Here is a 16,009-nt window from a genome sequence, read left to right on the forward strand (position 1 = left end):
ACTTAGGGGTAACTGTACATTCATAGTAATCCATGCTTACTTAGGGGTAACTGCACATTCATAGTAATCCATGCCTACTGTAACACTTAGGGGTACTCTGCACATCAGAACTGCCCAATGACATCTGCTTTTTACAGAAGTCTGGATGTGAGAGTGAACATCACACCCAAGGAGAAGAGCAGGCAATTTTCTTCCCAATCCGTACACATGTTTGTTTCACACCATGGAATGAACTCACGAAAGGCATACTCTGCATAATTTGGGTGTATATTTTGTTTAATATCAACTAAGGAAAACATCTAACTTCTTGGTGGAGAGCGAGAACAAGGTGTGTATACCAGGCTGTGATTTCTTCTGAGCCAGAGTTTTACATTATTTCTTTATTCAACTTGATAGAATAGAAGCATAACTACTCCAGGCTGGGAAGAAATCCTCTCTCATTCAGTGTGCTGGATAGGTTTATGTCAACCTGACACAAGGTAGAGTCATTTGGGGAAATGAAACTTTAATTGAGAAAACTCCTCCCCCCGATGGGCCTTTGGGGAAACCTGGGGTACATCTTTTTTTATTAGTGATTAACGTGGAAGAGCTCAGCCGACTGTGGGTCTTGCCATTCCTGAGCTGGTCCTGGTCTCTAAGACAAAGCACGCTGAGCAAGCCATGGGAAACCAGCCAGTAAGCAGCACCCTGTCACAGTCACTGCATCAGTTCCTGCCTCCAGGATCCTGCCCTGTTTGAGTTCCTGTCCTGACTTCCTTCAATAATCAACAATGATATGGAAGTGTAAGCGGAATAAACCCTCCTTTCCTCCCCAACTCTTTTTGGCCATGGTGTTTTGTTGCAGCGATAGAAACCCCAACTAAGATAGATTAAGAAGATCTTTTACTATATCATAGTCTGTATGACAAGTTCCTGAAATGCCCAAAGTGCTCTTTGGTTAATGTAGTCCAATATATGTACTCTATGTATTATCATGAAATCTAAGTGTATTGATATTCAAGACAAACAAATAGAACTAGACAATTGAAGCCTAATTCCTACAAAGAGAATATCCAATCTTTAGAATGTGAGCTGCTCTGACATTTTTATTCTATCTCTAGGATCATCCACTAAATATTTAATTTTCTGGTTCAGTGTGAAGAGTAGATAGGTGGTTCCAAAACATAATGCAGTGGTAAACACCTAGAGCAGGCACACAGTGAACTCACCCGCTCTCACTGCTATGTACCGGGAGCCAAGCGATTCAAGGCTTTCACAGAGGCCTCGTTAAAAGGACAAAAGGGATGTTTAGTTTTGTGTTCTTACCCAGGGACAGACTTGGCCAGGTCTGGGCTGGGGCTGGGGCCAGGACCTCAAAGGAGTTAAGGTTTCATTTATGGGAACCTGAATTTCTTCCCTGAAGGGCTGTGGTTATCAGTCCTAAGGCAGCTGTGTCTGAGGTATCCTGTGTTCTCTTTGCTAATATTGTTTGATTTAGCTTTCTGCTGGTCATGGCCCATTCTCCCTCTACAAATAGTATATTTTAATAGTACAAATAGAATATGAATAGTATTTATATATATTTTAATAGTACAAATAAATAGAATATGAATATATATTAATTTAATTATATATATATTTTAATTTAATTATATATTTTAATAGTACAAATAAATAGAATATGAATAGTATAGGATAATATGCTGTCCTTCTTAATAATGAGGACCTTGGCATAGGTCATCAGCTTGTGAAGACCTCCTGGTCCCAGATAACTATCTTCTGTATGTTCTCATCCCTAGTCCTCCCCACCCCACATACCACCCTCAATACCTCACAAGCTCTCGGGGTTTGTGTCAGCTAAGGACATACAATGATGGTTTGTCACGACTTGCACAAACATTTCCCACAAGCCCACACATTACCGCTTTACAAACAGTGAGGGAGTGACTGATGTCCTGAGTGAGTATGTACTGTTGACGTGGGCGTGGTCGTGTCAAGGGCCCCAGTGTTCAGATCCATGGAAATGGCAAAGCCTTCCTCTCGTACAAGAAGGAGTGTGTTTAGGTACAACTGATGAATGTGTGCAAAATCTATCAACAGCAGCGTCTTCCTCCCAGAACTGCAGCCTGAGACTGCTCCCACCTAGAATAGCCAACCCAGCCCTTCTGTGCTGTACATAAAACATGCTAGGTTTCCAGGTTGTGCCGATGCCCTCCATCAGGGTGAGCACAGCCCACTCCATCCTAGCTTTCCTGGAAGTGTGTCTGTCCTTTCTTTATTCCAGAGTCACCCAGTCAGGTTTCCAGGACCCAGCAGTGAGGACAATGCACAGACGCTAATGATATATTTAGTCAAACCATCCCTCTCCTTCTGTGCATTTCTCCAGAAGGTGCCACTTCGCAATGGGATCAGTACATGGTATTTGTGTTTTTTAAATCAATGTAGATGGATAAGGCAGTCATCTTCCGGAGAGTTTGTACAGTAAGAAGTTGTAGGGAGAGTCAAATACGGAGTCGAGGTCCCACCTCTGATGTCCTCCCACTAGTTGGAACACACGGAAATGCCAAAGGAGCAAATGACAGGCTGTTCAAGTGAAAGTCAACTTTGACGTCCTATGCAGTCTGCTCTAAGGACATCACAGAGTCTGGCGCACCAAAGGAAGCCCAAGTGGCAGTTATTGGAACTTTCTCTGTAGCCTCTTACAATTTGGTTCATTAGAACAGCTTGGTCTTTTAATTTAATAGGAAAGCAAACTTTCTTTTGTATGTGAGACACATAAAAGACAACAGTATATTGTAGAGACCAAGTTTTTGACACCGTCTTACCTCTAGAAATAAGTGGTAACTGGTTTCTCTAGGGAAAACTGGTTTGAGAGATCTCTTTTTATTGGCTTTCCTTGGGCTCTGAAATGCATATTTTAGGAATGGTGTAGAAGCTTACTGTGATGCCAGTGAAGACTCAGTGATACAGTTTACTTAAAAATGAAGGAACTGGGCTGGCATGGTGGAGCACATCTTTAACTTCAGCATTCAGAAGGCAGAGACAGGCAGATCTCTGGAATTTCACAGCCAGCAGTTGCAGCCAGAAATACATAGCAAGACCTTGCCACAGATAGATAGATAGATAGATAGATAGATAGATAGATAGATAGATAGATAGATAGATAGATAGATAGCCAAGCACACAGAAAGAGAGATAAAAGAAACAGGATACAAAAACAGTCAACAGGCACATGAGACACTCCGTAGCATCAGTGATTGTCAGGAAAGGCAAGGAGGTTCCATGGTGAGATGTACTGCTTCACCCCACACAGGAAAGCAAGAAGAAAAAAAAAATCAAAAACCTTGTATAGTATTGAACAAAATGTAAAATAGTGTACCTGTCATGCAATGGTTCAGCAATTCCTCAAAACAAACATTATTAAACACAGAATCATCATAGGACCAAATATCTATTCCTAAGCACTCAAAAAAAAGCCTGAAAATCAAAACTCAAACAACAATGCATACACTGATATTCACAGCAGCAATATTCCCACAGGAAAAAATGGGCTATCATTCAACCTTACTGACACTATAACATGGAAGAACCTCTACACACATCATCCTAAATAATATACATAGTATGATACCACTTCTATCAAGCATCAGAACAGCTCACAGCAGAGAGACAGGAAGAAAGGTGATTACTAAAGACTGGAGGGGAGGATGGGTATTACGGTGTTTTGCATGGAAATGGCCCCCATAGGCTCATATATTTGAATGCTTGCTCCCTACTTGGTGGAACTGTATGGGAAGGATTAGGAGGTGTGGTCTTATTGGAGCTATGTCACTGGGGGTGGGCTTTGAGGTTTCAGAAGTCCACGCCATTCCTGGTGTCTCTTTCTCTGCACCCCACTTGCTGATGAATGTGTAATTCTCATCTACTGCCCCAGTGACATGCCGGCATGCATGCGGCCAGGCTTCCCCTACGATGTTCATGGACTCACTCTGAAACTATAAATGCCCAATCAACCCTTCCTTCTATAAGTCACCTTGGTTGTGGTGTCTTCAGAGCTATAGAAACATAACTGAGACAGAGAGTGACTGCTGAATACATGTGAGTTTCCTTTTGGGTTATGAAAACATTTTTCAACATGATAAAGGTGTACAGCATGGCAAATGTAATAAATACTGTACATTTTTTTGGTAGCTACATGAACTTTATAAAGGGGGGAAAGGTCTGCTTCTGCAACATCTTAGTCAGCGTTTCTATGGCTGAAACAAAACACCTGACCCAGAAGCAAATTGTGGAGGAGGAGGGTTTATTTGGCTCACACTTCAGCATTGCTGTTCATCACTGAAGGAAGTCAGGACAGGAACTCAAACAGGGCAGGAACCTGGAGACAGGAGCTGATGCAGGGGCTGTGGTGGGGAGCTGCCATTATCATGATGGCAGGAAGCATGGCAGGGTGAAGGAAGACATAGTGTTCAGCTGGAGCTGAGAGTCAGTCCTACATCTTGCAGGCAACAGGAAATGGACTGAGACACTGGGCGGTAACCTGAGCATAGGAAACCTCAAAGCCCACCCCCACAATGACCTACTTACTCCAACAAGGCTATACCTACTCCAACAAAACCACACCTTCTAATAGCGCCACTCCCTATGAGAGTGGGAAGCTCCACCATTAGGGGGGCCAATTACATTCAAACTATCAAATGCAGTAAGAGTCAGTGGGTAAAATCTTGTAGACCAAACAACCAGCAATAAAGAGTTTAAAATAATGTAATCCCCCAAGTTTTATTTAGGTATGACTGACAAGTATAAATCATACATTATGATTTATAATTTATAAATATATTTATAATTTATACCTTATACTTCACATCTTATAATTATACATGAAAGTATAAATGCTGAAAATTTACAATGTGATGTTTTGATATATGTATACCTTATGGAATACTACATCAAGCCAAGTGTGTGAGAGAAACAGTGTGTGTGTGTGTGTGTGTGTGTGTGTGTGTGTCTGTGTGTACAATTTCACAAAAGCTAAAGGATGGAATTAGGTATCCTCCACCCTATTCTTATATGCCACTTTTGAGTCAGGTCTTGCTCAGTAATGGGCAAGGCTGGCTGGTCAGTGAGCTCTGGAGATCTGCCTGTGCTCCTTCCCCGGAGCCACAGCTAGGGCCCATACATACACTCATTAGTATAAAGAGAGAGTAATGGAAATTGTGTGGGGATGGGAGGGAATATGGGGAGGGATAATTAACACTAAAGACCATATGGAAACCTACTCCTGACCAAGCTTACACACACATAAGCGCACACGCGCGTGCACACACACATACACTTCCAGCTCTGATGGGGGTATACGGCTCAATGAAGGAACACTGCCGAGCATGGACAAAGATCTGAATTTGGTCTCCTATATCACAACAAATCAAACCCCTCTGATTCATGTATACTGCTCATGACCATTTCTTCACTTGTGAATTTCTTTTCTTATAGAAATGGAAACTAAACAATAACTATCTTTCAGCAATCTGTTAACCAGTCCTCCCCATGCTATACACTATTACACACACACACACACACACACACACACACACACACACACACACCATTTAAAAGGAGTTACTCTATAATGAGGCAACAACGCCTCTATATGACACACAGGATAACAAATAAAACGCCCAGTGCCTATTGCCAAGAATGGGTTACCTCTTCTGAAGTAATTGGCCTAATGGATACCATAGAGTCCCCAAACTATTGCCAATGCTCTTGGTTACCCTCCAGAGCCCCTTATTGCTGATGACACCACATACTTAAGTCACAGAACATGGAAAAACAAAGCTGGTACTCACTGGAAGCTTCATCATGGCTGGCTATCTCTCACACGCTGTAGGGCTATGCACACTACTGGAGAAGTAACGTGGTCATCAGTCTTACCTAATTGTGAACCATGACAGCTGCAATTGCCAGCCTGACAAGACACGCCCAGTGTGCAACAGTGGTACAAATGTCATGAGAAAAACCAACAACTTTGTGATTGGATCTAAAGGCCCATTTCACAAGTTGAGACCATACCTGACACCACTGTTAATGAATGAGGAGGGGCAGAAAGAGTCCCAGAAGCCATGGACAACTACAAGGAATACAGTACTGCAGCCTCACACATGAATTCAGAGCAGTTATGACAGCATGCAAAAGACCTGCAAAAAATTCAATCCAGACAAAATCCCAACACGGAAAGAGAGGTAGGCATGAAGTCCCACCTCCAGCTGAGGAGCTATTGACAACTGACAGCTGGTAAGAGAAAGAAGGGTCCGTTTTCTCTGAAACCAACAGCCCAAGTTTTCCTGGCTATTGCCTATTCCTAAGGGTGGGATCTCTCCCCCTTTCCCTGGTCTTGGGACTCCTCTTCCCAACTGCCAGGACCATGAACCTAAAAGTTTCAAATGTACATTCAAATGAAACGTTTTTTCTAAACTCTTTAACGTCACCTCTGTCCCTAGTCTATCTGTCCCAACAGATTTCAAACCGACTACAGACTGCTCCAGCAACTCCAGTGCCCGTCCAGCTGTCTCCTTAGACTCTACAACCTGGTCCAGTCTCATAGACGACACTTCCCTAGCCTCAGATGGTCCTGCAGAACCTGGACATCAACTGACACAGCCTGCTCTTCCCTGCCTTGACCAACAAACCAGCTTCATTGAACTATGCCTCAATGTCAGCAGGAAGCAACCAGAGAAAACAACGCCCACTTACCCAATACCCAGCCATTTAATAATAAAAGAAAAAGGTGCTAATGAAGGGACACTTGCCCACTCAAGCATGTGGCTCTGCCAGACCTTGCCCTCCATCCCATTCTCTCTGCCTTGCTAAAAACTGTTAGATGACATTCCTAAAGCTAGCCACCAAGGCCTATTCCCTTATCTGGCTACATCTGCCTCCTGCAGCTGACTACCAAAGTCCAGGAATCAGACGCCCCCTTTGGCTCACCTAAATGACATGCCCAGATAAAATTAAACACCTCATCCTAACATGGGGTTCCCCCTTTTATAAACCACCATTTGCCTATGTGCTACATCTGTCTCCTCTCTGTCAGTCCTTCGTTCCCCCAGGACAAATATCCTTGCCCCTTTCCCTTCTCGCCCACCCTAGCCTATTCTAACACAGATCTCCCCTTTTCTCTTCTTAAGGACACCTGGAAGACCATTTGATGCTGTTTTTCTGCCTGAGGCAGAAAGCAGCCACTTTTAACTTTTCTTCCTGCTTAATAAAGGATCACGGTTAAAACAGAGGTTTGGGTGTTGTCTGTGCCTAACCTGGGGTCTGGAAGGGAGCCCCCACTCTGTGGGTGGGAGTTCACTTCACAGGTATCTTAGGTTGACCTCAAACTGAGTATGTAGCTGCCTTAGTTAGGATTCTATTGCTGTAAAAAGACACCATGACCACGGCAAGTCTTATAAGGAAAACATTTAATTTTGGGGGCTCACTTATAGCTTCAGAGGTTTAGTCAATTATCACCATGGCGGGGAGCATGGCAGAAGGCAGGCAGACATGGTGCTGGGGGAGTAGCTGATAGTCCACATCTTGCAGGCAACAGGAAGTAGACTGACTCACTGGGCAGTATCCTGAGCAAAGGAAGCTTCAAAGCCCTCACCCACAGCGGCACACTTCCTCTAACAAAGGCCACACCCACTCCAACAAGCTACACTTCCTCATCCTATGAGATTATAGGGGTCGATTACATTCAAACCAGCACAGGAGCTGAGGATGAATCTGAACTTCTGGTTCTTCTATCTCCATTTCCCAAGTACTTGGATTGCGGGTATGCACAACCATGCTAGTTTATGTGGGGATGAAGACTGAGCCAAGGCTTTGTGCATATTAAGAAAGCACTCTAGGAACTGAGGTACTATCTCAGTCCAGATCCTCATTTTTGTTGTTGTTTTCGAGACAGGGTTTCTCTGTAGCTTTGGAGCCTGTCTTGGAACTAGCTCTTGTAGACCAGGTTGGTCTCGAACTCACAAAGATCCGCCTGCCTCTGCCTCCCCAAGTGCTGGGATTAAAGGCGTGCACCACCACCACCCGGCCAGATCCTCATTTTTAATATCATTAGTGTATGTCTGATAAGCAACGCCTATTTTCTAAGAGAGAGCTTGCTATGACAGAACATGTGATTCTGCCTTAGTAGATATTTGAAAAAAACAACGTATGGCATGCTAAGGTGGTGATTTATATTCGGCCAGGCATACGAAAACCATACCAAGCAGAAGTACTAGCAAAACTTCAGCATTAGCTGAATCAGAAACTCATCTTAACATTTTGCTCTGTCAAAGCACTCCTTTAACCCCAGCACTCAGAAGGCAGAGGCAGACAGATCTTTGTGGTTCCAGGCCAGCCAGAGCTACACAGAGAAACACTGTCTTATTAGATAAAACAAATCAACCCCCCCCAAGACAAAAAAAACTATTGTGCTCTGCTCTTTTGATACAATATGCTCTCTTACACGTGTGTGTGTCTGTGTTTGTGTGACATGCGTGCGCAAACACGTCACTATACTAAACTGATTATAAGGCAGCTCATGTATTAAGGTATATATGTTTTTTCTTTTGCCTGTGGCTCATCTCTCGGCCTTGGGGGCTTGCTAGGACAGACAAGTAATTTTTTGATTGGCCTGAAAGCCTAGAGAACCAAAAAACAAAATAAGAAACAAATTTAGTTTGAGAGCCGACTTTGAAAGATGGCTAGTAGTGTAGGCTTCATCAGATGAGCAGACAGAACTTTCCAGGTGGGAAGTATATTAACAAAAGTTCATTCCTCTGAATACCTTTTGAACATGCCAGCTAAAGGATTTGTCACAAATGTAACGGAGTAACTCTGGAACGACACTGCCTTATATTTTCTTCCAAATAGAAAATCTCAGACTGAGGGTAGTAACTGTCACCAGGAAAGAAGAAAAGAAAACGAAAGAGGAGAAAGTAAGAAAACTAGGTTATCTGTCACCATAATTCTGCTTATCTATAAAAGAGACGGAGGTCATGAGAACTCAGAGAACTTACAATCCTTCCGATTGTTCCTTCCCTCTTTACGTCAGATGAAAAAAGGGTAGAGAAGTGCATAAAACATGCTTGAATTCAAGAGAGACTTTTCAGGACTCGCCACTTTGTTGGTTTCTCCTGTCTCTTATTGCGGGCATATAATAATTCTTGAGTCCCTTCCTGATTTTCTGCTGTCCCTGCCTTGTCTGTGCTCCTGGGCAGGTTACCTGTCTGGTCCACGTTTGCCAAGGGCAACCCAATAGCAGGGAGCTGGACAATAAAGAACTCTTGCGCTAAGGGAATACAGTTCAGGAAGTCCAGCGTTTTAGACCTCGGCCACCCGCGGCCTCCCGTGCAGCGCTCCCCGCGCCCGGCGCCCCTGACGGTGCCCGGTATTCACCTGTAGTGCTCGCAGCCAACGCGGCGGCCTTCACTATGCGCCTCATTTTGTGAAGCAAGGCGCTTGCACAGCGTCCTAGTAGGGCAGAGTGAACAGGGAAAGCGGGCAGAAGGCGGAGACTGGGACCCGGGGGGGCGTGCCTAAAGCCGTAGTGGGCGGGGAAACAGGACGGGGGCGGGGCTGAGGCCAGGGGCGGGGTCACAACACCAAGGCGCTTGAGAGGACCAATAGATCTTTTCGATTGTCTGCCCCGCCTCCACGCTTGCCCAGTAGAAGGTGCTCGCCGCTATAGCCACCGTCTGGGTTTAGGGACGGAACCTGTGCACGGCGGAACCTTTGACTCTGAGCTTATGGTTGCGGAAGGCACATGATTGTCGTACGGCTTCCGGCTGCTCTCGGCCCTCGCGTGGAGCTGTAGTTCGCAGCTATGGCACCTCGCGTGACCCGTCGCCAGACCCTGGAACGGTGTCTGAGGGAAGTCAAGAAAGCCACCAGCCGACCCGAGTGTTTCCTCACGTAAGTGCAGATCCAGGCCTGGGAGGGCGACCCGTATCGTAGGGATGCCGGGAAGGCAGGCGTTCGGCAACTTAGGAAAGACCGGAGTGGAAGTACATATAGGTCGCTTAACCCCAGTTTCAGACAGTTTTTGCTGTCTTGGCCTGTAGGAATTTTCTCAGTGAAAGCTGTCCAGTGCATATCTCCTAGTTGTGTGCTACTAAAATAAAACGAAGCGCCTTTATTAGCGTCCAGAGAGACTTTTGACACATGCTACCTTATTCCGTGCCGATTGCACTTCTGAATGTATGTCCTCGAGATGCCCACCGCTTGCTACTCACTAAGCTTTATCAAAAGTACGTGCTTGTACAATGCTTGTACAATGTGCACTTTCACGACTGAGTTTGAAAATTAGGGTAGATTTCTGTCTTTTTTCCTAGCGTTTCGATTAAAGCCTGTAAAATTATGACTCAGATTTCTATTGCAAATCCATACTCTTTAGCATCGCAAATTCACTGAGTCCACGAAAGAGCTTCCCCTTCCACCTATACTCTCTCTCTCCTGAAGTCATTTCCCCATTTCCACTACTAGGCCATGCTATCATTTTATTTGTTCCTAGTCAGCTAGTCTACTTCCTTGATGTCATCGTTTTTCTCTTATTTTCTGTGCTTTCTCTGCCTGGTTCATCCTATCTAATTCTATTTAGACTTTGATTCCTAATTGCCATACTCACTGTTGTGACTCCAACATCAATCTCGGTCATCCTTTGGGAAGCTGCTTAAGGTTCCTCACAAATCTTCCATTATCATTTCTCTTTCCAAATAGCAAATTGTCATTTTGTCCTTAAGTGACAAGTTCTTATCTCTGACTCCGACGTGGTTTGGGTCCTGGTCCTCCAGAGTCCATAATCTCAGGCTCATACTCTGCTTCCTAAATCACACTATAGCTGTCTGGGTCTTGCTGTTCTTCACACTGCCTGGGCTCATCTTTTTCAAGGTATTTTTTTCCTAACTGTTTCTTATAACCAGAATACATGTTTCCAGACCTTTATACTATGTGATCTCTTTTACTTGTCACTATCAATCTGTAGATCTCATTTCAGGTGTCCTATCCTTAGAGAAATGTCCCCAAATTTATAGCCAGATACTAATCACTTGCCAAATGAGTAATAAAAAGTGTTATGTGGCAGATTTGAGAATTTGTTTTCTTTTGTTTTTGGAGACAGGCTTCTCTGTGTAATCTTGACTATCCTGGAACTCAGAGAGACTGCCTGCCTCTGCCTCCTGAGTGCTGGGATTAAAGGTCTGTGCCATTACCACAGGTTTGAGAATTTGAGGCTGACTTACTTAGTAGGTATCTCCAGGCAAATAGATGAGCAGTGATTGTCCAGCCTACAGTCTGTTCAGCCAACTCAGATACTCTGGTCCATCAGCAAGATACACACTGTTGGGATCGAGGGTCTTTACTTAATGCTCCATTTACATTTTATTCTGTAAATAAGGTATGCTTTTTGTTTTTTCTTTTATTTAAGAATGCTTGATATCACTGTGTGTAATCTTACTTAATTCTTTTCCCAATAGGATTCAAAATGGACTAGCATCAAAGTTCACCTCTTTAACGAAAGTTCTCTATGATTTTAATAAAATCTTAGAGGATGGCCGAATCTCTGGAAGTCCTTTGCGGAAACTTGAGATAAACAGTTTTGATGATGAACAGATTTGGCAACAACTAGAACTGCAAAACGAACCAATCTTACAATACTTCCAGAATGCAGTTAGTGAGACAGTCGAGTATGAAGACCTCAGCCTTCTCCCAGAGGGCGACGACCAGGAGGGTGACTACCAGGAGGGTGAGGAGGGTGCCTTAGAGCTGGAGGGTGAGAGCCAGGAGAACCAAGAGACTGATGTGGAGGATGAGCAGCTGTCAGACGGGGGTGCTAATGTTCCTAAAGCGGGGGAGAGAGCCCAAAGCAGACCCGACCTAAGGGAAAGTCCCGTTTTCAGTGATGAGGACTCCGACCTGGACTTTGATATTAGCAAACTGGAACAGCAGAGCAAAATGCAAACCAAACCTTCCGGAAAACCAAGAGAAAAGTCTGTAGTGGATGATAAATTCTTCAAACTGTCTGAAATGGAGAACTTTCTAGAAAAAGTAGAAAAGGAAGAGGAAAGGAGACCTGATGGCGGAGAGGAGGAGGAGGACATTGACTTTTTTGAAGACATTGATTCAGATGAAGATGAGGGAGGGCTGTTTGGACATCAGAAGATTAAGGTAAGGTTTTAGGAAAAGAAACTTTTAAGTTAGATGTCATGTTTTCCTGAGTAGAGACTTAATGTGCCTCAAAATTCCTTAGAGCACAAGTGAAGGATTGAAGAGATTAAATGAATGTAAAAGCTGAGCCAGTGGTGCAGGGGTGTAAACATTTTAAGTGGGACACTGAGGCAGGAAAATTACGTGCTCAAAGCCAGCCTGGGAGAAGTGATGAGACCCTGCCTCGAAAAACACTCCTACACACACCCAACTAAATAGAAAAAAGGAAGATATGGATGCGAGGGGCTTTTAACAATTATCTATTTGGAGAGTGGTTTTTGTTTTTTAAATAATGGTAATTAGAAATTTTGAGATGGAATAGTGTGCTCTTATTTTATGTCTTTTAAGTAGGTATGCTCTGTCTTTCAGTGTGCTGTGCTTCAGTTGTCCTTTAAGGTAGTTACCTAGTTGCTAGTTTCCCTAATAGCTGTTTTTGGCTGGAGTGATATTAAAGTTAGAAAGCAATTTTTATGTGTGTATAATATGCATAGGCACATGAGTGTTTTTTTTTATTTTATATCTTTAAATTTTTCAAAAATCTTTCTTTTAGTCAAACAAAAGTTCCAGAAATCTGAAATACAAAGATTTCTTCGATCCAGTTGAAAGTGATGATGACATCGCTGGTGTTGATGATGATGAGCTGGGTTCAAACAAGGAGGAAGGATTTGCCGAGGATGCAGAGGAGAACCTTTCAGAAACGTGAGCATTTCAGACTCTTGTAGTTTGTAAGTGGAGATGTAAAATATGTACTCAGAGTTGTCAAGTACCTCACAGAAGTCAGACTCTATATATCACACAGCTAGAAAAATGTGTCTGGATTTCAAGGGATATTGGTGATTATTTAATTTGCACCAGCAGAGCAGTTAGCCTTTTATGTTGTGAGTAAGGACCTGGCAATTGGGTTTTGAGCCAGTAGCCCTGGCTATCCGGAACTCACTCTGTAGACCAGTCTAGCCTAGAAACTGAGAGATCTGCCTGCCTCTGCCTCCCTAGTGTTGGGATTAAAGGCGTTGCCACTACCACCTAGCATATTGTTTTTTTAAAGTTTATTTTATCTGTATGTTTTTTTGGTTTACTTGTATGTCTGCTCACTGCGTGTTTGGTGCCTGCAAAGGCCAGAAGATGGTGTCAGATCCCCTGGGACTGGAGATACCAAGCCACCAGACAGCTGTGAGGCACATGTGGGTGCTGGGAATCGAACCCATGTCCTCTGGAAGAGCTGCCAGTGTTCTTAACCATCTTTCCAGCTCCGAATGTTTAAATAAGCATTTTGTATCATGGGTTGATGAGTTACGTATTTGATGTATTAGTGCTTTCTACTCTGTTTCTACATAGCAAGTATTTCACCTAAAGATCTCTTCCTTGACCAGGTTTGTAGTGGCGCATGCCTTTAATCACAGCACTTGGGAGGCTGAGGCAGGCGGATCTCTGTGAGTTTTGGACTAGCCTAGTCTACCAAGGGAGTTCAAAGACAGGGAGGGCTACATAGAGATAGACCCTACCTATGAATGAGTGAATGAATGAATGAATGAATGAGATAGACCCTACCTATAAATGAGTGAATGAATGAATGGAAAATAAAAGAATCTCTTCCTTTTGGGTCAGGTAGTTGATGACTTAACAGATAAAAGCACTTGCCATGCAAGCCTGGTAACCTAAGTTTGATCCCCTAAACCCACGAAAGTTTTTCTCTTGACGTTAACATATATGCTTTGGTACACATATTGCCCACACATGTCATGCATACAAAATAATAATAAAATTTAAAAAAATTAGAATTCCTTTTGTTCCTTAACTTAACGACCCTGGAAGTTCTGAATGTTGAATGACATTGGGTATTAAAAATACTTTATAGTTGGAATAATATCTTTGTATTCTTACAGGCTTGTAGTGTTTCCTCTTTGATAAACATTTTGGTATTGTAGGGATGAAGATAGTGACCTGGAAGAAGGTGAGGATGGTGAGCAGCATAAAGAAGGCTTGAAAAGAGTGACCTTTGCTTTGCCAGAGGATGAGGCTGAAGATACGAGTCCCTTAGCTGTAAAGCAAGAATCTGATGAAGTCAAATCCTCTTTTGAAAAGAGACAGGAGAAGGTAATTATTAGGACTTCTGTTATATGTTCAACAGTGTGGAACCTCATTAACCACCCTGCTCTTTTAAAAGCAAAGTCCTTGCTCCCTAAAGATCATGTACACTAAGCTAAGTGTTGTGCATGCCTAGAAAGCCAGCACTTGGGACGCTGAAGTAGGAGGATTGTGTGAGTTCAAGGACAACCTGGGCTACACAGTGAGCATTAGATCTGCCTGAGATATGTAGTCTGCCCTCTCTCATTAAAAAAAAAAAAAAAAGAAAAGAAAATCTTGCATATACTGTATATAAATACCACATGAAAGTCATCTTATGATTTGTATAAGTTAGTGCTTCCATTTCCTAGCCCGTAGCCTTCATTTGGAACCAGATTTGTAAAATCTTTTTCTCTGTGCCTATTTTCCTGTTGGGTACGCTTCCGCTTAGTCATCCTGTGGCCCTCCTTTAGCTGTTTCAGCTGCTGGAGGAGGTGTGTCTCTTAAATGAGTGCCAGACAGATGATTTTAATACTTTTAGCTTGTTATTGTACTTTGGTTCTGTCATTTACTCATCTTAAAACGAAATATCAAGACTACCTAAGGGATTATTTTTCAAAGGCAATTTTAATTAAGCTCAGGGTTGTCACTGTGTCCCTAGAAGAGATAGAAAGTCTAGAATAACTTTATGAGTTACTACCCTAATGTCTTCCCACCTCACTCTTCTCCCCACCCCCCAAAAATATTTGGTTTCACTGAGGAATTACACAAACCTTCAAGAAGTAAATAATGTAATGTTTGGTTGACAGCCATATATAAGAAATAAAGCAGAATGTATAAACAGGACTAACTGTATCCGACTCAACACGTAAATATCCACATTGACTTTAGCCTCTTTCTTGGTTGTGATGCATGAATCCACAACAGTGTGGTGAGAGCAGTGCCACAGTCAGGTGGGCCTCGAGCTTTTAATTCAGTGTAAGGTCAGCAAGCTCCAGGGATGTCAAGGAGTTAACCGTATTTTATTCCTTTTTGTGATTCAGGGAACTACAAATATATCAAGTCCAAAACTGTCACCACGGTTTTTGGCCAGATTCTAGAAACATCACTTTAGCAAGAACAAGACAAAATGTCCACTGTTACCATCCTCACTATTACCTGCTATCTCTATTAGACTTGTCAGTGTGGTAACAAAAGCAAAAGCTAGGGAGGCTAAAGTGCAAGCATTCTTTCTTACCAAGGTCCCTGGACTCACTAAGAAGTGAGCAGAAGGGAAGTGGGGAAACAGCAGGTCTCTAAGATAAAATCGGCCTTGTGTCTGCTAGTGTCTCTAAAATGGTCTGTTACAGGGCAGAGATGAGCCAGGCTCCATCAAAGTGATATTCCGGACTAATCATGATAGGATGCCGTGATAATTAAGTGAGTAGTGGCTTGTGCAGACTTGGATCGTTTGAATAGAATGGAGCCCACAAATAGACCCAATGCTTCTGGGGAGCTTGGTACATTAGTAAGTACACATTTCAAAATAACTGTCTTATTTTTCCAGATGAATGAGAAAATTGCATCTTTGGAAAAAGAGTTGTTGGAAAAAAAGCCCTGGCAGCTTCAAGGGGAAGTGACAGCGCAGAAACGGCCAGAGAACAGCCTGCTGGAAGAGACGCTGCACTTTGACCATGCTGTCAGGATGGGTATGGTGCCTGGAAGATTTTCAATAATGTTTGTTTTCTCC

General features: G+C 43.1%; 2 protein-coding genes across 2 annotated transcripts in view; one reads left to right on the forward strand and one right to left on the reverse strand.

Moving 5' to 3' along the window:
• Positions 1-9,519, reverse strand: part of Mcee (methylmalonyl-CoA epimerase) — a 17,717-nt gene extending 8,198 nt beyond the window's left edge. The window contains exon 1 of the mRNA XM_005357804.2: positions 9,412-9,519. Coding sequence (XP_005357861.1) covers positions 9,412-9,457 — 46 coding nt within the window. The 5' untranslated portion in view covers positions 9,458-9,519. The remainder of the gene's footprint in view (positions 1-9,411) is intronic.
• Positions 9,520-9,774: 255 nt separating this feature from the next.
• The window catches only part of Mphosph10 (M-phase phosphoprotein 10), a 16,231-nt gene continuing 9,996 nt past the window's right edge, over positions 9,775-16,009 (forward strand). The window contains exons 1-5 of the mRNA XM_005357805.2: positions 9,775-9,927; positions 11,487-12,177; positions 12,767-12,915; positions 14,142-14,310; positions 15,827-15,968. Of these exons, the coding sequence (XP_005357862.1) occupies positions 9,839-9,927; positions 11,487-12,177; positions 12,767-12,915; positions 14,142-14,310; positions 15,827-15,968 (1,240 nt within the window). The 5' untranslated portion in view covers positions 9,775-9,838. The remainder of the gene's footprint in view (positions 9,928-11,486; positions 12,178-12,766; positions 12,916-14,141; positions 14,311-15,826; positions 15,969-16,009) is intronic.

The sequence above is a fragment of the Microtus ochrogaster genome, chromosome 22 (assembly GCF_000317375.1).
Source record: "Microtus ochrogaster isolate Prairie Vole_2 chromosome 22, MicOch1.0, whole genome shotgun sequence".
Taxonomy (NCBI): domain Eukaryota; kingdom Metazoa; phylum Chordata; class Mammalia; order Rodentia; family Cricetidae; genus Microtus; species Microtus ochrogaster.